This window comes from Microcebus murinus, chromosome X (genome assembly GCF_040939455.1).
Source record: "Microcebus murinus isolate Inina chromosome X, M.murinus_Inina_mat1.0, whole genome shotgun sequence".
Taxonomy (NCBI): Eukaryota; Metazoa; Chordata; class Mammalia; order Primates; family Cheirogaleidae; genus Microcebus; species Microcebus murinus.
In genome coordinates this window covers 36,257,561-36,281,362 of record NC_134136.1, presented here as the reverse complement: position 1 = coordinate 36,281,362, position 23,802 = coordinate 36,257,561, and the positions used below count along the sequence as shown (strand labels likewise).

Genomic DNA, 23,802 nt, shown 5'->3' with positions numbered 1-23,802 from the left:
TTTTTAAAAATTTTGAAAAACATAAATGCTTATTACAAAAAACTTTGCAATAGAGAAACATATAAAGAATAAAGATTTTTTAAAGTATTGTATTCCTACCACCCAAAAATAACCACAGTTAAAATGTTGGTATATAATTTTCCAGATGTTAATACATGTATACATATAGTTGTATGCTCTTAATAACAAATGAAATCAGAGAAAGATATTTTTAAAAGTTAAAAACTTTTTCTTAATTTCCCGTTGAACCCCACATCCCAGAGATAACGAATGTTAAGAGTCTGGTGTACATCCTCCCCCACTCTGTTCTCCAAGATTATAGAAACATATGCAAACGTATATATACGATTTTTTGTAAATTTTACAAAAATGGGATAATAGAAAACATTACTTATTTAGCTTTACATGCACTTATGTCATTCAGTCCTAATCAGACGCACAGTTTAATAAGTGGCAAAGTAGGACTTAACCTGAGATCTTTCTGGTCTATCTTGTTGGTTTCAGAAAGTCATTGGAGGTTTTAAAAGACATACTCAGATTCTTCTGATGACAGAGTATGGCAGAAGCCAGAGCTGATGTCAGAGGGCTGTCATGGTGGCGCAAAAAAAAATGAGGGGACTGGACTAGGATTGGGAGGGTGGAGGTAGACAGATTCAAGACTCGTTTTCTGGAGGAGGCGGGGCCAGTATTTATACCCATTTAGAGTGACTGGGTTGGTCAGCCCTGAGCCAATAGAGTATGGGGCTCCACCCGTGGCTCCACCCTCTTGCTCCAGGGATTACCCGAAGCCCCTGAAGGGTTGGCGGCTATTTCCTGTTCTAGAATATTCCGTGCCTAGCAGAGGGCTCCCCTGGCATGGGACAAACCATTATGGTGGGGGAAACACTTTTTTACTTGATTATAAGAGCTTCATTTTCTTGGCTCTAAGTCTTTTCTGACCACTCTTGTTTCTTCCCCCTTTCAAGGGCTTTCAGTCACATGGTGGGTTCCCTTACATCCTGTGGAGGGGCAGGGGACTTCCTCACCCACTCCCTCCTATCCCCCCCCTGCAGTCTACAGAAATTGGACCAGTCCGAGAGTAAAAGCCTCAAGGCTTGTCCCCAGACTTTCCTTTCCCTGGAGCCCTGGGAAGGAGAGAGGGTCTGTTCTCTCTTTGAGCCTGGTGGGTGGGCGTGCTTGGCCCATACTTCCTCAGTCCCCTGGCTGAAGAGGTGAGTCAGGGTGGGAAGGTGCCCTAAAGCCGGATAAGCCCTCAGGGGGTCATAATGAGGATAAGTCTGAGGGTGTGTAAGGGGAGGAGAAGGGGTGGGGATGGGAGGGGCTAAGGGAGAGGGGCGGGGTTAAGGGAGAGGGGAGGATACTACTGGTTGATCCATCCTCACAGCACCCGCAAAACCACTAAGGCCCTACGCCATCATGGCCTTGAAACCCGACGACCCTTGTGGTGGGTTCCAGCATGGCAAGGTGGTGGCCTTCATCAACGAGAAGATGGCCGAGCACGTGAGAGGCCCTGAGTTCTACCTCGAGAATATGTCCCTGTCCTGGCAGGAGGTGGAAGACAAGCTCAAGGCCATCCTGGAGGACAAAGACATGTCCAGGCAGGCCAAGGAGGCCTGTACCTGGGGCGGCCTGGCCCTGGGCGTGCGCTTCGCCCACAGGCAGGGGCAGTTACAAGGGCGCAGGGTGCAGTGGCTGCACGACTTCGCCAAACTGCACAAGTCGGCCGCGCAGGCCTTGGCCTCAGACCTGAAGGAGCTCACAGCGCAGCAGGAGATGGAGCGGAAGGATGCGGCCTTCCGGCTGCGGATGGCCCAGGCCAACCTCGCCGAAGTGCATAAAGAGCGGGACCTGCTGAGATGGAAGCTCCTCCAGGCCGTAAGATTATTTGCCTGATCCTCACCCAGTTCCCCCGCCCCGCCCCCTGCCCCGCCCCGCCCCTTCCCCTCCCCCTCCCGGAGAACGCCTCTCAGCCCCGCACATTTCTCTCCAGGAGCTGAAGTATCAGGAACAGGTCAAAGCCCGAGGGGCAGGGGCTGGGACAGACGGAGCAGGTGAGGAGGAAGAGGCAGCGATGGCGGCGGCTGCTGGTGCTGCTGAAGGAGGAGGAGGAGGAGCAGGAGCAGGAGGAGGAGGAGGAGGAGGAGGAGAGAAGAGGGGTGCCGAGGCAGGGGCTACCGCCACAGAGGCTCCAGAGGATTTTGATGGAGGCTTCCTGCAGCTTCTCGGAGCTATGGAGAAAAATTACACCTCTGGAGGGCAGAGGGAGGGAGATCACAGGTCAGTGGAAACAACGTTTTCTTTGTCTGGGACCCAGGAGCCCCAGGCCAGCACCTCACTGGAGCCCCTTCCTGTCCAGCTCCCTGCCTCATTCACATACACATACTCATGCCCTTTGTCCCCCTTCTCTTCCGGACCCACTCTATCCCCACCAGCAGCAACGGTCACACCACCACCACCTCCACCTCAGATGCCTCCCTCCTGGGGGGGCTATGATTCTAGTCTGTGGTCTGATGTGGGGTTCCAGGGAATAGACCCTCCAGAACTCCAAAGAGAGAGGAGAGACTCCGAACCCCATCACCAGGGAAGAACTCCAGTATTTCGCAGGCCTGGAGACTGGGACTGCCCTTGGTGTAAAGCTGTGAATTTTTCACGGAGGGAAATTTGCTTCCGCTGTGGGAGGGGAATCTGGCTGCAAAGCCCTCAGTGAATCAATGAATTCAGAAATGGGAAATAGAAGGGAAATATATCCCAAAGGGAAATCAATTTTGGGGGGGGGGCTGGGTGGAGGTGGGGAAAGAGGATGAATGGGATGATGGGGCAAGGGGAGTGGGAGAGAGGTGGGGTGGGAAGTGGGGAGTGTGTAGATGGTTGGGGGGAGACATGTTTTGATGATACCCTTTGTATTCCAGAGCATTAGCATACAACACCCCAGAACTGCTGCTGCTTCTATTTGTGTGTATGTGTGTGTGTGTCTCCGTGTCTCTCTCCCCTACCTAGGCCACAGATGATTGAAACAGGAGTGGACATTTGACCCATCCTGAGCCCAACAGAATTTATCACTAGAGAATCTGAACAGAGAGGCAGATGCTAGTCAGGATGGTGTTGGGCAATGAAGCAATGGGTCACTTGGAGTTGGGGCCAGGGTCAGAGCCATAGCAATGCCACAGCTGAGGCCTGGCCCTGGCTGTGGAGGAACAGAACTAGATGCTTCACAGAGGCAAGTGTCTTTTAGAGGATTCCATTATGAGATTCCAGGGAGCAAACAGGCACAGAGGAGTTCATCCTATGACTCCAGAGCGATGGAGATAGTGGTAGTGCCCAACCACTTTTTACTTCCTGCAATTGTGCTACCTGAAGATCCACTTTACACAGATCCCCTTTTCTTTAATCTAACTTGAGGGGGTTCCTGTTCTGGGCAACCAGATTATTTCCAAGTCAGAAACTGGTACCAGAAGAGCAATTTCAAACAAAAGACCATCAAAGAAAATGTTGGAACTGACTAAGGAGTTGCATCAGGGTGTGGAGAGTAGAGGAGATTCCTACTCTACTCCAAGAGTTTCCAGGAATGAACTGGACAGGAAGCTCATTTGTGTTCTGAGGGAGTTATGTCAAGAAAAACAATCAAAACAGGCCTGGGGTTAATCTCATTTTCATGCTGACTCAAATCAACACAGCAGAGATTAGCCACCCCTAAGAGAATCCCTCAGGGCTGCGCGCAGAGGATGCCAGCACTGGCTGCAGGCGAGGACTGCTATGACTGTGCAGCCCAAGACAATCCACCACAGTTTCCAGTGGGCAGAACCCGGGACAGCCTGATCTGAACAGGGAACTCATGCCACTGCCAGGGAGGTAAGTCAGCAACTGACAGTGACCCAGAGGGTTTCCTGGCTAGACTACGGGCCAAAATGTGGTGCCACCTTGAGAGATTCTCTCCCCCTACCTATCACCACGATGAATGTGGGAGGGGAATCTGGCTACAAAGTTCTCAGTGATCTCAGCAATGTGAAATACAACAGAAACATATCCCATGGGGAAATCAACTTCCAGAAGGAGGGGATGAGGTAGGGGAGGATGTGAGTGGGTAGGGTAAGGGGTAGGTGAGGGGTTGGTCTGCTTCTCTCCCTCAAATAACTATGAGCTGTGTTGACAGGGACTACATGTATGGTTTAGCCCACAGGTGGAAGGATTGGGAGGGGTTACAGCTGGACCAGACTGAGTCACAACTGGAAGAGCCCTGGACATTGCCCCGTGGACCTAGAGACTGAGAAGCTGTCTCGACCCTGGGACATCTCTGCAGCAACTAGCTGTGACTTTGGGTTGTCTCCTGGTGGGGAGAGTGTAGACAATCATCATCAGGATTGGGGGCCAGATCCCGGGTCTGCACTTTTCAGAACTGTCTGGGCTTGTTTATATCTCTCTAGGACAGAGTTTCCTAACCTCAGCACTCTTGACATTTGAAACTGGATAATTCTTTGTTGGAGGAGGCTGTCCTGTGCATTGTAGGATGTTTAGCAGAATCCATAGCCTCTACCCACTAGATTGTCAGGAGCACCCACTCCTACACCCTCAGTTGTGATAACCAAAAATGTTTCCAGATGCTGCCACATGTCCACTAGAGGTCAAAAATCGTCCCTGGTGGGAATCAGGGAGGCAATGAAGTATGTAGGAACAGTTAGAACAGGGGAATAGTCAAAAGGGAAAAAGGTCAGGGAGGCTGAAGGGACCCCCTAAGATAGGAGCTCAAAAATGCAAAAAATAAGATAGGAGCTGAAAAGTGGCCATCAGGTCTGGCAGTTTACTTTGGATTTTCTGTGTACTTTGGATCTTCAAGCAGATACAGGGGAGTGGTGGAAGCAGAAGCCAAACTGCAGGACTCAGTAGTGAATGGGAAGTGAAGAAGTGAGTCAGTGAGGGAGGCTCTTCTTTAAGGACTCTTGGCTGTGAAAGGAAGGAGTGAGGTGGGGTACATGGTTGAGAGAGGGTTCTTTTGAATGTGGGAGAAATTTGAGCCATAGGGGAGAAGATAGTTGAAGAAAGCTTGAAAATGGAAGAACTATGTGAAAGAATGTGGTAGATCCTGCATACTGCATTGGAGGCATAGCCACTGTATTGTTAAATGAAAAAAAAATCATAGGACAGGGTCATTTCTGGTTCTTGTAAAACAAAATCTCAAAAGTTCTGTAAATATGTTTGTATGTTACATGTATTTATAGATTTATGTTTGCCTTATGTTACTGATTTATGTTTGAGTAAACAAAAAAAAAGGTCTGAAAAGAGACTTAGCAAACAAGGTTATTATGTAGAGAGGGTGAGCTCAGGGACAGGGAATGGGAGGCAGTGGGGTATGGGGGTATAGAGTGAGATGGGGTACAGGGCAGCTGGGTGGATGGATTTTATTTCTTTATATGCTTCTGTGTTGTGAAAGTAAAATAATTAAATATTCACAAAAATGCAAAAAATAAAAGGAAGTGAATTTACTGCTTTGGGTGGGTTGGAAGGACCACCTTTTCCTCTGGGACAGGAGGGAAGAAGGAGAACAAACACTGATCTATGTGGCAAAGGCAGAGGGTGGGGAACAAGGGGGCTCCTTGTGTGTAATGTGGACAAAGCACCTGAGAGTGAAGATGGAAGGTCAAGGCAAGGATGGGGACTTCTTTAGGCACTCTGAGGAGTAACTTGGAGTGGGGGTGAAGGTGAGGAGTGGAGAGAGATATTAGGATAATCAAGCAGAATGGAGTAGAATAGGATTGAATTCAAAGAAAAGTAAAGGGAAGAACGGTGGGCAACTAGCAGGAAAAGGAAGGAGAGTAGATCCAGGAGTGACACCAGTCACAAATCTCTCAGGTGTTGCAACCTGCCATCTATTCATTACAGCAGAAATAGCACATGCAAAGGGGAAAAGATAGGGAAGACAGGCAGAGATCTGTGTCTGACTCCTTCCCCTTCTAGGCTTATAGCATATCTTTTCATCTGTTGCTCTGCTATGGAGAAGCTGAGCACTAGCTATACTTTGTTTTCAGGTCCAGCTATCTAGGAGTGCAATTTCTAGCAACCCAGTCTTTACCTGCAAATACCTAAGAGTTTAAAGCAAAGTTCAACTTACTTCAGGTCTTTGATTTTACAGTATGGATTACGCAGTGCCTGGCAGAGCAAGTGTAGCCGAGACACTGGCAAATTGTGCAGCTGACAGGATCTAAAAGAGTTGAGAAAACAAAAATAATTTAAAACAAAACAAGTAAAAGGTTATTTTGACTTTTGTCACCATGCTAGCACTAATTTACCCCTTCCCCAAACCTTAAGAGGTATTATCCCATTTTGCAGAAAAGGATATTAAAGCACAAAAAGTTAAGTAATTTGCTCAAGGTCACATAGGTAAGTATAAAACAGAGGTCATTACTCAGATCTGACTCCAAAGTCATGTTACTATGTGCCGAGCACCTAGTTAAGCGCTGTACATACACAAATTATCTTATCTGGCCCTTAACCCAATGACAGGTATTGTAATCACCATTTTGCAGATGCTCTAAGAGGTCAAGTGACATCCCCAAGCTACCTTTACAATATAACTGGCTCTTGGTTATCAGTACTGATAGAAGAATTAATTATAATAATTGAAAACTAATAAAGTTAAATAGTAAACCCTCACTTAGCCAAGATGTTTAGGAAAGGAGTATTTTGGGTTTAATTCTTGATAAGAGTTTAAGCCCTCTGATAAAGGGAATAAGGGTTAGGGGCGGAGACTCTAAGGCTGATTTTCTGGAAACCCAGAATGAGCCAGAAGCCCCTTTTTGTTTCCATCAGTGTTTCAACTCTCTCAAAATGTATCAGTCCATTACTTTATAACATACAGCGGGACTGAAGCTGTCATTAATTGGTCAAGACCTTGTAGCCAAGGTCTTTCATAATTCTGAATCCGTTTAAGCTCTGCTACCCCTCCCCCCCCAGTTCTAAACACAAACTCTTGCTGCACTTCCCTCCCTCTCCCCACTTCCCTCAAACATACACATGACATGCTTATTTCTGCCTCTATGCTATTGCCCACTAAGGAAATACAATTATAAGAGGTAATACTTGAGTTAGGCCTGGTACGGTGGCTCACACCTGTAATCTCAGCACTCTGGGAGGCCCAGGTGGGAGAATTGCTTGAACCAAGGAGTTCGAGGTTATAGTGAGTTATGATCATGCCACTGCACTCCAACCTGGGTGACAGAGCAAGACCCTATCTCTAAAAATAAATAAATAAATGTGTTTTTTTTTAAAAAAAAAGACTTGATTTAACTCCCTTCTCAAGTAGAACCTTTTGCTCACGCTCCTATCCTCAAGGTCCCCTACTCATCAGCTGACCTCAAAACTATGGGAGAGGCAAACCTAAATATTGAGAACAGACTTAAGGCATTTTCTAGATAACACAAGTATAAGTTTTCTTTACTGCTTTAGTCAATAAGTCGATAAAACTGTATTTTATAGTATAGAGTCCATATTATAAAAGTGGTTTATTTAAGCCTCTTTGAACTTCAGCTTTTGACCTTCTGTGAAGTTGCAAGTTCTGGTGGGAAAAGCCCAGGCTTTACAGCAAGATACATAGAGGGTAGCTCTGCCCCTTACTAATCTGAAGCTCTTTGAGGCCTTAGTGATGGAGCATATGTAGAGGAGAGTGACAATCAATCCAATGTTAGGTTTACAATCTTTTTCAGAATGGTCATCTACACTAAAACAGCAGAGTCCACAATGATAATCTTGATAACCCTGCATACCCAAAACACTTTATAATTATAAAACACATCCACCAGGTGACAATGAAGACAAACAGTGGCTAGTACAGTGTCTGGTACATAATAGATATTGAATAAATCCTTATTGTACTGATTGGCATAAAATATACACAGTTAAGATGCTTATTTCTCACTTTTATTTCTATTTATTGACAATGCTAGAAATGGTCACGTGCCTGAATACAAAAAATAAGTAAGTAGGCCCATTGTCTGTGAAGGCCAGAAACTGATGGAAAAACATGGATATATACTCACTCATTAAGTGTCAAGGCTGGTGGCACAAATGCTGAGGCTGGCTCTTCCTCTTCAAATCCAGGCAGGTGTTGACACTTCAAAGACACTGATAGGTGACTGTGACTGCTTTTTACACAGAAGGACATAGCCAGAATGTCCATTTTTGTATAGGTAGGTTGAAGCAGTATAACTGACTGTAAATCATCAATTATCTTTTTTGAATATTCTTCTTCCTGAATCTCATATAAACAGTGAAACAAATCCACTGGCTCAATCTGTAACCTAGAAGACTTATCTTTTATTTCTCTCTCAGTCCATTTTAGTAACTCTTCTCGAAGACCTGGAGAGATTTTTCTTCCAAAAGTAGTTTCCACAGCCTTTCCTTTTCCTTTATGTAAGAGACCAAATAAGAACTGTATCATTAGTGATGAAAAACCTTTTCCATATTGTTGGAATATTTCTTGCCATGTTTTCCCCACTTGATCGAAAAACATCCAGCTATTGTCATTCTTCAGGGCATAGAACACAGCAGTCAAGAACTCTTGGAAACTGAAGTGAAGGAAAGTATAGACATTGATATCTCCTTCAGCTTTTTTCAAAAAGTGATTGAGAAAAGCACAGTTGCTATCATATACTCCTATCCCATGTCTTCTGAGGTCACTGACTGCAAACAGAACCTGATGGTTCTGCAGTCCTTCTGCAGCCAAAGAGCAAAGGCCCCACAGGCAACTTTGTCCTTTCCAGACAGAAATGCCTGTAAGGGTTTTGAGGCACTTGGAAAAGTAGAACAGATATACATCAGTCATGGTCTGAAGTGACCTCAAGAGAGTCCTGTCACCATCTCCTTGTGACTGCAGAACACTGCATATCATCCAGGAGACAATGGGAAGAGAAGACATAATGTCAAGGCCTTCATTTTCTCGTAGACCATAAAAGACTTTCATTGCTGCATTAGCACCTGAAAACTGACTCAAGAAATATGCTTTCTTTTCAGCATCTGTAAACCATAAGATCTCTGCCTGGATAGGTTGTTTTAACAGAGAGTGGAGCTTCTTCATGGCTGTAGGCCGGGCAGTTATCAAGAGGGATGATTCTGGGAACAGTTTCTTCCTCACAAAACTGCACAAGAGGCTCTCTACTGGCTTCCTCTCATGGGGGTGAGCACTAAGATCTTCTTCTCGGTCACCCACAGGGTACTGCAGCTCAGGAAATCCATCAAGAATGAACAAAAGCTTCTCTGGATATATGAGAATAATATCCAAGATTGGTCCATTTATATCTTGAAAGGTGTTAGTGATCAGGTCAGCAGCACTAAGGTTAGCAATATGGCTTATTTCTCTGCAGTTGACATAGATGAGATAGTCAAATCTGCCTGGAGTAACCATTCCTGCTGCCCAGTCAAACATGAACTTGTGCACCACAGCTGTTTTCCCACTCCCAGCACATCCCTGAAGTACCACAGTTCGAGAGGAGCTGGAGCCCTCTTCGTCAGGATCAAATATGTGTTCCATTTCAATAAAATGATCTTGTTGAGGAATTCCACATGGTGTCTTTTCTGATATACCATGTTCTTTTACAAGAAGCAGTCGTGACTCTATATGCTTGCCATGGTGATAACATTTATCAACTCCTATTTTTAGGTATTTTTCTTTTAGATGTTTTCTGAATACTTCCCGGTAATCTAATGTGGTAACACCAAGAGTTAGTAATCACAGAATCCTAGACAATAATACAAACAACAGCTCTAATACCACCATCACCACCATCTCCACTTAGATGTCTCAAAGGGTCCTCAAACTTCACATATCTAAACCTGAGTTCTTGATTTCTACACTCCTCTGCCCCCTATATCACCCCTCCCCAGGCATCTCATCTCAGTTAAATGGTGCCATCCAGTGGCTCACAAAAGTGTTAGGAGTCATTCTTCATTTCTTTTTTTCCTTCAATCCTCTATATCCAATCGATTTGCAAGTCCTATCATTTTACATTTCCAAAATAAGCCTAAAATCCATTTATCACCATATCCTCAAATACCACCCAAGTCCAAGCACTACCAACTCTTTCCAGGACTGCTGAAATAGCCTCCTACTCATCTACTCTTGACCATCTTCCGGTTCCTCTCCACAGACCAGCCAAAGCAATCTCCTACAAATATCGATTAGATCATGTCCCTGCCTTGCCCCAAATCCTTCAAGAGCTTTTTAATTGCATTTAGTGCAAAATCCAAAACCCTTACCTCATCCTACCAGGTGTCCCATGATGTGAGCCCTAACTACTTCCCCTCCCCTATATCATTCTCTTTCTCAGTCCTTATACTAAAACCCCATTGGCCTATTTTTAGTTTCTCAAAAATGCCATGTTCTTTCCTACTTCAGGGCCTTTACACTAGCTATTCTCTCTACCTGGAATACTCTTCCTCCTGCTCTTCCCAGGGACAGTTCCTTCTCATCCTTCTGATCTCAACTTAAATATTACTTCCTAGAAGAGGATTTGCCTGGGCACCCAATTTAAAGCAGATTTTAATATATCCTTTCCCAGCACCCTAGTTTCCCCTTTATAGCAATTTATAATTGTCTTTTCTGCTATACAAAGATCTACATGAAGATGGCGCATTATCTGTTATCTTCACCATCCTACCCTGAGTACCTAGCACAATGCCCAGCACATAGTAGACAATAAATATTTATTGAATATGGTCATAAATGCTTTTGGAATTAAAAGCAAGTCATTTATTATCACTCATTCTGTGTCAGATGCTTTATAGGCCCTTTACATACATTTCTGATATAATTCTCACAATAATCCCATGAAGTAGGTATTATCCACACTTGATAGTTGAGTAAACTGAAATCAGTAACCAAGGCCAGCTTCATGAGTGTGCAATCTGTGCCGTTACACAGGTCCCCATGTTCAGAAGTACCCATGCTTGGTTTAATGCTCTGTTGTTGCTATCTCGAAATTCTTAATATTTGAACAAGGGGTCCTACCATTTTCATTTTGCACTGCACCTCACCAAGTTATGTAGCCAGTGCTACGTATAGCATTAGATAACTTGTCAAATGCTACTAAGTAGAAGAGCTTTAATTTAGATTCAGATTTGTCTGAGGTTTATATGCTTAAATACTAGGTAGCTTTCACCTTCTATAACTAGAAAAAATAACCCAAAGAGTCAGTCACCAAGTTCAAACTTCTGTTAAGTAAATGTTTAAACTAGCATTTCCCAAATCAGAATTCCTTGGAAGATGATTCTGCAATATATTAATAGGAGAGCTGTGAAAAAGGTGTTCTATGGTCAAATAAACTGAGGGAAATGTACCCTCTAGTCTCTTAGAGTTTCTCAATGCATATTAACACATGAAAGGCTCTGATGTTAGTATATGAAAGATTAGCATATGAAAGGTTCTTTAACTCTCCCACAACTAAAAAAAAGGTTGTTTAACTTTGTTTAACCCAACATTTTCTGGTCTTAAATAACTACAGAATACTTTTCTAACAGCAAATTTACTAATTCCTGGAAAACTGTTCTGTAGAACTCAGTTTTGGGAATGCTGATCTAGATAAGGGTTGGCAAACATTTTTTGCAAATTTTCGTAAGTAGTTTAGACCTTTCAGTCTCTGTTGTAATTACTCAGCTCTGCCACCTTAGTGTGAAAGTAGCCATACACAGTATGTAAATAAATGGCTGTGTTCCAATAAAACTTTATTTACAAAAATAGGCAACTGGCTAGATTTGACCCACTAGCTATAGTTTGCTGGCCCTGATCTAGATAATTCCAGAAAAGAATTGGTCTTTTCTAGGCATAAAAATGTCATCTGGCTCTTGACCACCACCATCAGTGGTCCTTCCAGTATTTGAGTACCTATTCAAATATATTCTGTATGATATAGAAGTCCTATCTGTTATGACAGTTTGAAGCTTCATAGATATTGCAAAAAAAACCCACTGATTGTTGCGCCAATGAATAAGGGGGGCAAATGGGAGGAGAGTGGGGGTGAGTAGTTGGGTTCGTGGGAGATACTATTCCCAAAATGAAAAATGACAGTAAAATAGAAAAGACATCTACCTGTAAGTTCTCTCCATGAAAATGAAGCTAGAGAACTTGAAGCAACTGTGTGAAGAAAAGAGTTGAGGTTAGGAGTAGCACAAATATACCTTCATACCCAAACCTGAAATATACAGAATGACACTGCTATAGTCATTCATGCTGTTCCCCAAACAGAAATACAACAAAGTAAGTCACCTCAACATCTTTTCTAACTTACCCACAAAGGTGTTTTATAGCTAATGTCCAACATAATGTAAAACATAAGAACTTTCCTTACACGTATATTTAGAGAGTGTACATTTTAATTTATACGATCGGTAAGGACAATTTTAGGCATGAACTTAAAGATGCATTATATGAAGTGACTGTTTTCTGGCATTTTGCTTTCCACTGCATATTAGTCAATTGCTTTTGTTGAGGCTTCTTTTGAGCCTAACTTGTCAATGGGAAAGAACAAGGCATTGCTGCATATTAGTTTGGCAGGTATATACAATGAGCTGCATTCAAATACATATACCCACACTAAATCCAAACACTTATACGTATAGGTATATAAATAAAATATACAAGCACACACACAACTCCACATTGCTATCGTTTTTTTACTACTTTCACACCTTCAAAAGCAAGAGTGAGACTTATAGTTGGGGAGGTGTGAGTAGATGGGTGCTAACAGGTGGTTGGGAAGAAGGAAAGTCTAGAAAGGCAGACACTAGAATGTCACAGAAATGGGCGGGCAAGTGAATGGTATACTGAGGATAACTGGCATCTATTTCCCACAACTGAACATTCCTTGGAGTTCAGGAATCAGCCACAAGGGGAAGGACTCCATCAGTCTTCACTCTGTTTTTTTTGTGCTGTCTCCTGTGAAAAACTGTGGTTACATCAAAGGGGGAGGCTCTTTTGCAATTACAAAAGTTTGGGGGATTATGGAAAACAACAAAAACCACAGTTGAAACTTTTCCTTTCTGTCTTTCTTTTCCCTCATTTTGGGCAACACAAAACTTACGGAGACAGTTTCAAGAGATTTATGGGTAAATACTGTATCCATGTTATATCTTAACATATACACACACACATATATACATCCAACAAAATTTTAAGATTCAGAAGAATTCTATGGCTATGAGGAGAAGAAGTAGGAGAAATAGAATGAATAGACTTACCTAGGGTATGCCCTCTGTTACTTCATTCAGTTACTCACCTCTCTTTTCAGACAATAAACTCCAAGTACAAGCAGGTTCCATATCTTTTCTTTTCTTCTGATTGTTCATCCTGGCAAATCAAGAAGACTGTAATCCAAAACAGAAATGATGGCTATGAGGCCTAGTGGAAGCTCAGAGTGAAAAAGTAACTCAAGAAAGACTCTACATTCAAGGCATTACAGAGTTTGGGGAAGACAGAACACCCAATAACCAAGTAGACATCTAGGGTGTGACTGGGGAGAATCACATGAAGACAGACCAAAACTAACAGTCTTCAACTTGAAGAGAAAAAAAGCTAAAAGAGGATAGAATGTCTATAAGGCTTTGAAAGGTAAAAATACGAGAATGTCAAATTGGGCTCTGAATTGGGTTACTAAGGGAAGCACAGGATTTAGCTAGTATACCTCTAATGTTTGTAGTCAAGGGAAGTAATAATGACTATGTATTTCCACAAGATATTTTTGGTGCCATCAATAAAGAGAAAATTCTAAGCCTATAGATTGGACTACCGTAGAATAAGAGAACAGTCTGAAGAGTCAGGAGACCTAGGCCATAGTTCTATTTCTATCTACCTATGGACCTTGAGTAAAATTCTTCTCCTTTCTGGGTCTGTTTCACTATTTTCAAAAGGGCTCAGGGAATGTTAGACCAGATTTCTTTCCAGGTTCAACACTGTAAGATTAGTGGTATATTAGCTGCATATTAGAATCACCTTCACACTATCCTCCATAACTTTTTTCCTTCTGTAAAATATTACTTATCACCTCCTAACATACTTCATAATTTACTTATGTATTACGCTTATTATTCTTGTCAGTCTTTCCCACATAAATTGAATTATTGGTCCCAATTCTCAGCTTTTGCCATGAACTTTGCAATTGCACACACAAAAAAGTAGAGCTTATTTTCCTACCTCTTGTCTTTTAGCTTAGTCATGAGACTTGCTTTGGCTAATGGAGTGTATCCAGAGTTGGACATGTCACCTCTTGTGATTCTGTCACTGTCATGAAAAGAGCCACAGAGAAACAAGATCCAGCTACTACAATGGTCCAGGAAGGATGAGAAATACATGAAGCAGAGCACCCCAGTTTACCCATAGCAGCAAGAAAAGTAGAGCCACCACAGCCTGAATCGGTTTCCCAAGAGAGCCCTTCCTAATTAGCTGAGTCCCAGGTGGCATCCAGATCTGTGAGAATCAATGCTTAACAAGTCTTTAATTTTTCATTCCATGGAAATTTTGCGATTGTTGTTACACATCACTGTGGCAGTAGCTAACATCTGGCTAGAATGTAAATGCATAGAAAGTTTTTACCACAGAGTAGACATACATTAATAGAAGCTTTTCTAAAAAATTCAATGACTAGTCTGCATTGCTGATAAATTAAATCAGAATCTTTGATGATGAGGCTTGGCATCAATTCTTTTTAAAGTTCCCCAAGTGATTCTAATGCAAAGGCAGGGAGGAGAACCACTGTTCTAAGATTTGGTTATTTTTGATAGAGGAAAGAGCATATTGGTGAAGCACATAGGCTTTAGAAGCAAATGTGTTCAGGTCCTGACTCTACTACTTAGTGACCCCATAACAACCATGGAATTAACATTTCCAAGCCTCAGACACTTCATCTGTTAAGTAGGGATGAAAATAGTACTGTCCTTATAAGAAAATTATGAGGATTAAAAGAGATAATGCGTGTAACATATCAGCACACTACATGGCGCACAGTAAAGGCTCAGTAATCCTAAATTATAGCTGTGTGTGTTGCCGTATCACATTTTTTATTCCAGCATATTACAGGGATACAAATATTTGGGTTACATTTATTGCCTTGCCCTGCCTGAGTCAGAGCTACAAGCGTGTCCATCCCCCAGAAGGTGCACACCACACTCATTCACAGTCATTATGTGTAAATATACCCATTCCTTCCTCCCCCCTCCCACATTCCCAACACCCAATGAATGTTACTACTATATGTGCACATAAATGTTGATCAATGAATACCAATTTGATGGTGAGTACAGGTGGTGCTTGTTTTTCCATTCTTGGGATACTTCACATAGTAGAATGGGCTCCAGCTCTATCCAGGATAATACAAGAAATGCTAGATCATCATTGCTTTTTTGTGGCTGAATAGTACTCCATAGTATACATACACCAGATTTTATTAATCCACTCATGTATTGATGGGCACTTGGGTTGTTTCCACATCTTTGCAATTATGAATTGTGCTGCTATAAATATTTGAGTGCAGATGTCTTTTTTATACAATGTCTTTTTTTCTTTTGGGTAGATGCCCAGGAATGGGATTGCTGGATCAAATGGTAGTCTACTTGTATCTCTTTGAGGTATCTCCACATTACTTTCCATAGAGGTTGTACTAGTTTGAAGTCCCACCGACAGTGTATCAATGTACCTATCTCTCCACATCCACACCAACATTTGTTGTTTTGGGAAAAACATTTCTTTTTGAGACAGTCTCACTTTTGTTGCCCAGGCTAGAGTGCCGTGGCATCAGCTTAGCTCAGAGCAACCTCAAACTCCTGGGCTCAAGTGATACTACTGCCTGAGCCTCCCAAGTAGCTGGGACTACAGGCATGCACCACCATGCCTGGCTGATTTATATATACATATATTTAGTTGGCCAACTAATTTTTTTCTATTTATAGTAGAGACGGGGTCTCGCTCTTGCTCAGGCTGGTTTTGAACTCCTGACCTTGAGCAATCCACCCGCCTCGGCCTCCCAGAGTGCTAAGGATTACAGGCATGAGCCACCGCGCCTGGCCAAAACATTTTTAAATAATCAGAAAAATATAATTATTCACTGGGTATTAGTATGATAATGGTTTTTTAATTATATAAGATTTTTTTTTGCTAAAATCCTCTTGATATGCATACTGAAATATTTAGGAGTGAAATCACATGATATTCATGATTAGCTTAAAATATTTCAGCACAAAAGAGGGAAAGAGAATAGTTGAAACAAGTATGGAAAAATGTTGATGGCTACTGTAGCTGAGTTATGTGTATGTAGGGGTGTATTGTATACTTTACTGTTGTATATGTTTGGAAATTTTCATAATAGAAAGTTTTTTATAATAATAAAGTGCATTTATTAATGTACTTTAATGCATTAATAATGTAAAGGGGATAAAAATTGTATGTCCAACTTAGAGGTGAAAAAGCAACTGATAAAATTTGACACCCATTTGTGTTTTTAAAAAGCCTCAAAAGAGTAAAAATTAAAGAAAACTTATTTCACTGAATAAAGGGTAACTGCCAGAAACCCACAGAAAACCTAATACTTAATGATAAAATTTTAGAATCATTCCCATTTAAAGGCAGGATAAGATAAAAATATCTGATATCATTGCTACTACTCAATATTATCCTGGAGTTCCTAGACAATGCATTGAGACAAGAAAAAGATATGATATACAGGCTGAAGACAGAGATAAAACTATCTATATTTGCACATAATCCGTTTTCCTACCCAGGAAATCCAAAGGAATCAATGAGAAAACTATTAGAATAAAAGAATTTGTAAAGTTGCTGGAGATAAGATCACATACAAAAATCAACAGCTTTCTTATATACCTTTAATAATTATAAAATGAAAGAAAAATGCTATTCATAGTAGCAACAAAATCTATAAAGTACGTAGACATTAAATTAAACAACAAGGTATGTTCAAGACATTTATGGGAAAAATTATGAAACATTGCTAAAGGACTTAAAATTTTTGATAAATGGAGAGCCATACTATGATTATTTATATAAAGGTAGATTTCTTAATGTTAAGACGCCAATTCTCCCCAGTTAAATCTGTAAACTCAATGGAATGCCAACAAAAATGCCAATAAGATTCTACGTGGATAAGACAATATGATTTTAAAATCCACATAAAATAGTAAATACGTAAACATGTAAAATATTATAAACATATTATAGAAATGTAGAAATTAAAAGTGTGGTAGAGATGCAGGTATAAATAAATGGATCAGTACAACCAAATAGAGAACCCTGAAACAAACCCAAGTATGCATAAGGATCTATACTGATTAAAGGTGGCATTTAAAAGTCAGTGGAGGCCAGGCGCGGTGGCGGTGGTGTGGCTCACTCCTGTAATCCTAGCACTCTGGGAGGCCAAGGCGGGTGGACTGCTCGAGGTCAGAAGTTCGAAACCAGCCTGAGCAAGAGCGAGACCCCGTCTCTACTAAAAATAGAAAGAAATTAATTGGCCAACTAATATATATAGAGAAAAAATTAGCCTGGCATGGTGGCGCATGCCTGTAGTCCAGCTACTCGGGAGGCTGAGGCAGTAGGATTGCTTGAGCCCAGGAATTTTGAGGTTGCTGTGAGCTAGGCTGACGCCAAGGCACTCTAGCCTGGGCAACAAAGCAAGACTTTGTCTCAAAAAAAAAAAAAAAAAAAAAAAGTCAGTGGAGAAAATAAAGAGGGAGGCATGTAGAAAAATATTCGTTGCAGCAGGTTTCATATTAGCAGAAATTTGGCGATAGCCATGTGAATGGAGAAATTCAGTCTATTTATTCTGTAGAATACTGTGCAATAGTGAGGAAGAACAAGCTAGATTTGTATCCATTAACAGGAAAAGCTCTCGGAAATAATGTTGGGTGAAAGTAGCAAGTAGCAGAACAATACACACATGATACAATTTGTATTTTCTAAAACCACTAAATAAGATCATATATTCACCATCTGCATGTGCATGTGTGTAAAATGTTTGCAAAAAATTTTTAAAAGGTAAGAGAGAAGTTATGTTATTGAGTAGGAATGGAGGAGGTAGGAAGGAAATCAATGATGATCAAAGGGGATTTTAGACTTCCCTGTAATGTCCTAATCTTTCAAAGGGAAAATGTATTCATGTGCATGGGTATAATTAAATCAATAAATAAGAAATAATTAAAAGGCTGCATAGCAATATGAATGAGTCCAGTTATGCTAAAATTATATATATGTATGAGTACTTATCTATTCACACAAAACGCACAGAAAGGGGACTGTAGGATATGTACCAAACTATGAACAGCTGGCTGTTTGTTGTTTTTGTGGGATGGCACAGAGGGAGCAGGAATGGCAAGTTGCAAGATTTACTCTCTCTATACCTTTGTATAGTGATACATCATGGCACCTACATACCATGCTTTGATCTTTCATCATGAAAATATACATTATTAAGTAATTAAAAAATAAAAACAAGGAAAAAGTCAAAGACACATTGTTAAGTGGAAAAAGCCAGTTGCAGGATGACACAGCAATAATCTATTATGTAAAAAGCAAACCAACAAACAAAACAAAACTAAATATTTTGTATGCATTTATATATAGGTAGATAAAGTTGCAAATGAAATTAAGAACAGTTGTTAAATTTGCTGTGGGGTATTGGGTTGGGATAGAGGTGAAGGAAGATAATGAGGTGATTAAGAATACAGCTCCAACAATTACTAGCTGTAAGATCTCATGCAAGTTACCTGACCTCTTTGTGCCTCAGTATTCCCATCTGTAAAGTGGAAAATATAACAGTACCTATCTCATGGAGTAAATGAACTAATCTATTTAAAGCTTTTAGAATGATGCTGGGCAGAATAAGCCCTATGTAAGCATTTACTCTCATTGTTACATATTTTCTATATTTTCATAATTTTATAAAAAAATATTCATGTGCTGAGTCGAGCTGAGCACAGGAAACCCGAAACCAAGTGGCTCCACAGAAATGAAGACAAAGTAGCCAATTATGAGGACAAGTGGGTGCGGGAGACTTGGTGCTTCTAAGAGCAAAGAGCCCCATCCTTGGTGCCCACGTTGCTTTTATTTGTACAACTCAAGATGAAATGAAGGAACTCAAGGTCAAGAAACAGATGGCCATTTACTCCCCAGTCTCTATATTTTGAGAATGCTCTGTTCAAAGAACATTCCCAGACCTCCTACATGATTATAGTCACTGGAGACATGGCTGTTTACTTCAACCTCTCTGGCTGCTAACCAGACGGCTTTCCGTCAGGTCGGACTTGGCTTTCCTTCATCCACACCCGTTCAGCATCAAGGAAACAGGCAGCTCACAGTTCTGCACCTACATTCATATATTTCTCACGTAATTCCTCCTGTATTCCTTGTGTAATTTTAAAAATAAAATCTAAAATATAGTATTAGAGAAAAAAAGAAAATTTTGTAAAATGGCACATTGCAAAATTAATATGCAATTAGCGACAAATTAAATGTCCATCAATAGGACACAGTTAAAAAAGTCAAGATGCATCCACAACATGGAATACTATGTAACCCTTAAAGAATGAGGAGGGTCTCTAAGTATGGACTTGGAAATATGACTATTGTATATCTAAGATTTTTTGAAATGGTAAAATGGTATGTATCATTTTAATATATTATATATGTATACATCTACTATGTGTTTACATATTACACATGTACACTTTATATGTGTGTGTAAGTGTGTGCACATATACACATAGACACATATACACTAACATACACAAATTGGCCTTTTACAATTTACCCTATATACTTTTGTGTTGTCTTTTTTCTAAGTGTACAAAACAGAGGCATTCATATATGCCAATAATAGTCAAACAGAGAACCAAATCAAAGACTCAATTCCCTTCACAACACCAACAAAGAAAATAAAGTACCTAGCAATATGTTTAACTAAGGAGGTAAAAAACCTTTACAGGCAGAATGATGAAACACTGAGGAAGGAAATAGCAGAGGATGTAAACAGGTGGAAAATCATACCATGCTCCTGGTTCAGCAGAATCAACACTGTTAAAATGTCTATACTACCCAAAGTGATCTACAGATTCTATGCAATCCCTATTAAAATACTAACATCATTTTTCACAGATATAGAAAAAATAATTTTACACTTCGTATGGAATCAGAGAAGACCCTATTTAGCAAAAGCAATCCTAGGCAATAAAAACAAAATGGGAGGTATCAATTTACCAGACTTCAAATTATCCTACAAGGCTATAGTAATTAAAACAGCTTCTAACTGGCACAAGAACAGGGACATTGACCAGTGGAACAGAGCTGAGAGCCCAGATATAAAACCATCCTCATATAGCCATCTAATCTTTGACAAAGCAGACAAAAACATACACTGGGGAAAAGAATCCTTATTCAATAAATGGTGCTGGGAAAACTGGATAGCCACATGTAGAAGACTGATACAGAATCCACACCTTTCACCTCTCACAAAAATCAACTCACAGTGAGTAACAGAATTAAACCTAAGGTGTGAAACTATTAGAATTCTGGAAGAAAATGTTGGAAAAACTCTTCTAGACATTGGCCTAGGCAAAGAATTTATGAAGAAGATAACAAAGGCAATCACAGCAACAAAAATAAATAAATGGCACCTGATCAAAAATAAATAAACAGCTTCTGCACAGCCAAAGAAACTGCCACGAGAGCAAACAGACAACCTACAGAATGGGAGAAAATTTTCCCATGCTACACATCCAATAAAGGGCTGATAACTAGAATCTATCTAGAACTTAGGAAAATCAGCAAGAAGAAAATCAAACAACCCTATCAAAAAGTGGGCAATGGACATGAACAGAAACTTTTCAAAAGAAGATAGACTAACGGCCAACAAACATATGAAAAAATGCTCAACATCTCTAATCATCAGGGAAATGCAAATCAAAACCACAGTGAGATATCACTTATCTCCAGTGAGAATGGGCTTTATCAAAAAAAGTCCCAAAACAATAAATGTTGGCATGGATGCGGAGAGCTATGAACATGCATACACTGCTGGTGAGACTGCAAACTAGTACAACCTCTGTGGAAAGCAATATGGAGATACATTAAAGGGATACAAGCAGATCTACCATTTGATCCAACAATCCCATTACTGGGCATCTACCCAAAAGAACAAAAGACATTCTATAAAAAAGACATCTGCACTCGAATGTTTATAGCAGCACAACTCACAATGGCAAAGATTGGAAACAACCCAAGTGCCCATCAATACATGAGTGGATTAATAAAATGTGGTATATGTATACCATGGAGTACCATTCAGCTATAAGAAACAATGGTGCCGAGCGTGGTGGTTCACGCCTGTAATCCTAGCACTCTGGGAGGCTGAGGTGGGCGGATCGCTCAAGGTCAGGACTTCGAAACCAGCCTGAACGAGACCCTGTCTCTACCAAAAATAGAAAGAAATTAATTGACCAACTAAAAATATATATACAAAAAATTAGCCGGGCATGGTGGCACATGCCTGTAGTCCCAGCTGCTCGGGGGGTTGAGGCAGAAGGATCGCTTGAGCCCAGGAGTTTGAGGTTGCTGTGAGCTAGGCTGACGCCATGGCAATCACTCTAGCCTGGGCAACAAAGTGAGACTCTTGTCAAAAAAAAAGAAAGAAAGAAAGAAAGAAAGAGAAAGAAAGAAAGAAAGAGAGAAAGAGAGAAAGAGAGAAAGAGAGAAAGAGAGAAAGAGAGAAAGAGAGAAAGAGAGAAAGAGAGAAAGAGAGAAAGAAAGAAAGAAAGAAAGAAAGAAAGAAAGAAAGAAAGAAAGAAAGAAAGAAAGAAAAGAAAAGAAAAGAAAAGAAAAGAAAAGAAAAGAAAAGAAAAGAAAAAGAAACAATGGTGATATAGCACCTCTTGTATTTTCCTTGATAGAGCTGGAAGCCATTTTACTAAGTGAAGTATCCCAAGAATGGAAAAATAAGCACCACATGTACTCACCAGCAAATTGGTTTCCCTGATCAACACCTAAGTGCACATATAGAAATAACATTTATCGGGCATCGGGCAGATGGCAGGGGAGTGGAGGGGATGGGTATACACATACATAATTAGTGTGATGTGCACTATCTGGGGGATGGACGTGCTTGAAGCTCTGACTGGGGCCAGGGGGCAAGGGCAACTTTCGTAACCTAAACATTTGTACCCCCATAGTATGCAGAAATAAAAAAATAAGTGTATAGTTATTACTTAAGAAACAACACACAAATACTGAGAAAGCTGATGACATCATTCACTCAATCAAAACCCTTTAATAGGAATATTCCCATTTCTCCTAGTATACAGCCCAAAATAGTTAAAAGAGCCTGTCATCCAACCTCAGCTCACATTAACTCTCCTATGGCTAGACTAGAGCATCGTTTAGCATGCTCTAACCATAGATGTCTTTCAATTCTTCAAATCATTATACTTGTTCTAGCTTCAGGTCTTTGCACATGCTGTTTCCTCTACCTAGAACACTTCCTCTGCCCACCCATCATCCACCTCCATCTACCCCAATTTATCCAGTTCTCATCACTTCTTCACGGAAGCCTTCCCTGACATTTCAGACAGGGTCAGATCCCCCTGTTCATAAGCACTACAGAATCCTTATTTTTCCTTCATAGCTATTATCACAGTTTGCAGGTTTCCAGTTGTATGTAGTTAGGATTACTAATGTATGTTAACACTTGGGCTCTTGTCTGTCTTGTTATATCCTAACATCTAGTAAGAGCTCAGCAAATATTTGTGGAATAAATGCCTGTTCCCCATTAATCAGGATGGACCTTGGCTTTAGCACTGGTTCTATTTTCCTCTCCATTTCAACCTCTGCCATCATATAAGCAACATCAATGTCTGTTGATAGCACACTCAACAAGCTAGCCTCACTGTCCTTTGATCTCCTTTACTTCAACAACCTCTAACTACATGCCACTTCATATGCTGTTTCTAGCCATTAGTGTCCTAAACCATCCAATAAACACTACAGCTACTCCACTTTAGAATTCCTGAACTCCACTAGCCCAATCTCTGGCTAGAACCTCCTATCCCTCTTATTTCTTGGTACTCAGAATACCCACTCCTCATTCTCATCAAGATCTCCCCATCCTTTGATTTCTCTCATTTTCCAGCTCATTGTCATCTCATGGCTTAATTCCTATTCTCTAGGTGCCATGGTGCATCATTTCAACCACTCTCTTGCTAAAAGCTCCACTGCTCTCACCATTTTTAATCTACCATTGATTGAGCAGTTACTATGAGCTGCTATACATACATTACCTCTGCAATGCCTCACAAAACCTTTGAGGTTGATATAACCATTGTTGTCTTTTACTGAACTCATAAATTCAGTAAAGTTACAGAATACAAAATAAATACGCAAAAATCAGTTGAATTTCTATATGCCAACAAGCAATAATCTGAAAAAGAAACCAAGAAAGTAATCCCATTTATAATAGCTACAAATAAAATTTAAAACCTAGGAATAAACTTAATGAAAGTGAAAGATCTCTATAATGAAAACTATAAAACACTAATGAAAGAAATTGAAGAGTACACAAAAAAAAGAAAGATATTCCATGCTCATGGATTAGAAGAATCAATATTGTTAAAATGTCCATACTATCCAAAGCAATCTACAGATTCAATGCAATCACATCAAAATACAATCGCATTCTTCACAGAAATAGAAAAAATAATCCTAAAATTTATATAAAACCACAGAAGACCCAGAATAGCCAGAGCCATCCTGAGCAAAAGATTAAAAACTGCAAGAAT

General features: G+C 40.6%; 2 protein-coding genes across 2 annotated transcripts in view; one reads left to right on the top strand and one right to left on the bottom strand.

The window, feature by feature from the left end:
• Window positions 1-23,802, bottom strand: part of LOC105863480 (NACHT, LRR and PYD domains-containing protein 12) — a 39,067-nt gene that overhangs the window by 12,065 nt on the left and 3,200 nt on the right. The window contains exons 3-6 of the mRNA XM_075999076.1: window positions 13,257-13,327; window positions 12,071-12,115; window positions 8,028-9,687; window positions 6,104-6,193 (exon numbers count right to left, since the gene is read on the bottom strand). Of these exons, the coding sequence (XP_075855191.1) occupies window positions 6,104-6,193; window positions 8,028-9,687; window positions 12,071-12,115; window positions 13,257-13,326 (1,865 nt within the window). The 5' untranslated portion in view covers window position 13,327. The remainder of the gene's footprint in view (window positions 1-6,103; window positions 6,194-8,027; window positions 9,688-12,070; window positions 12,116-13,256; window positions 13,328-23,802) is intronic.
• Window positions 1,417-2,707, top strand: TEX13B (testis expressed 13B). The gene is made up of 3 exons (XM_075999511.1): window positions 1,417-1,875; window positions 1,991-2,087; window positions 2,184-2,707. Exons 1-3 carry the CDS (start codon window positions 1,417-1,419, stop codon window positions 2,705-2,707), a joined length of 1,080 nt encoding a protein of 359 aa, XP_075855626.1.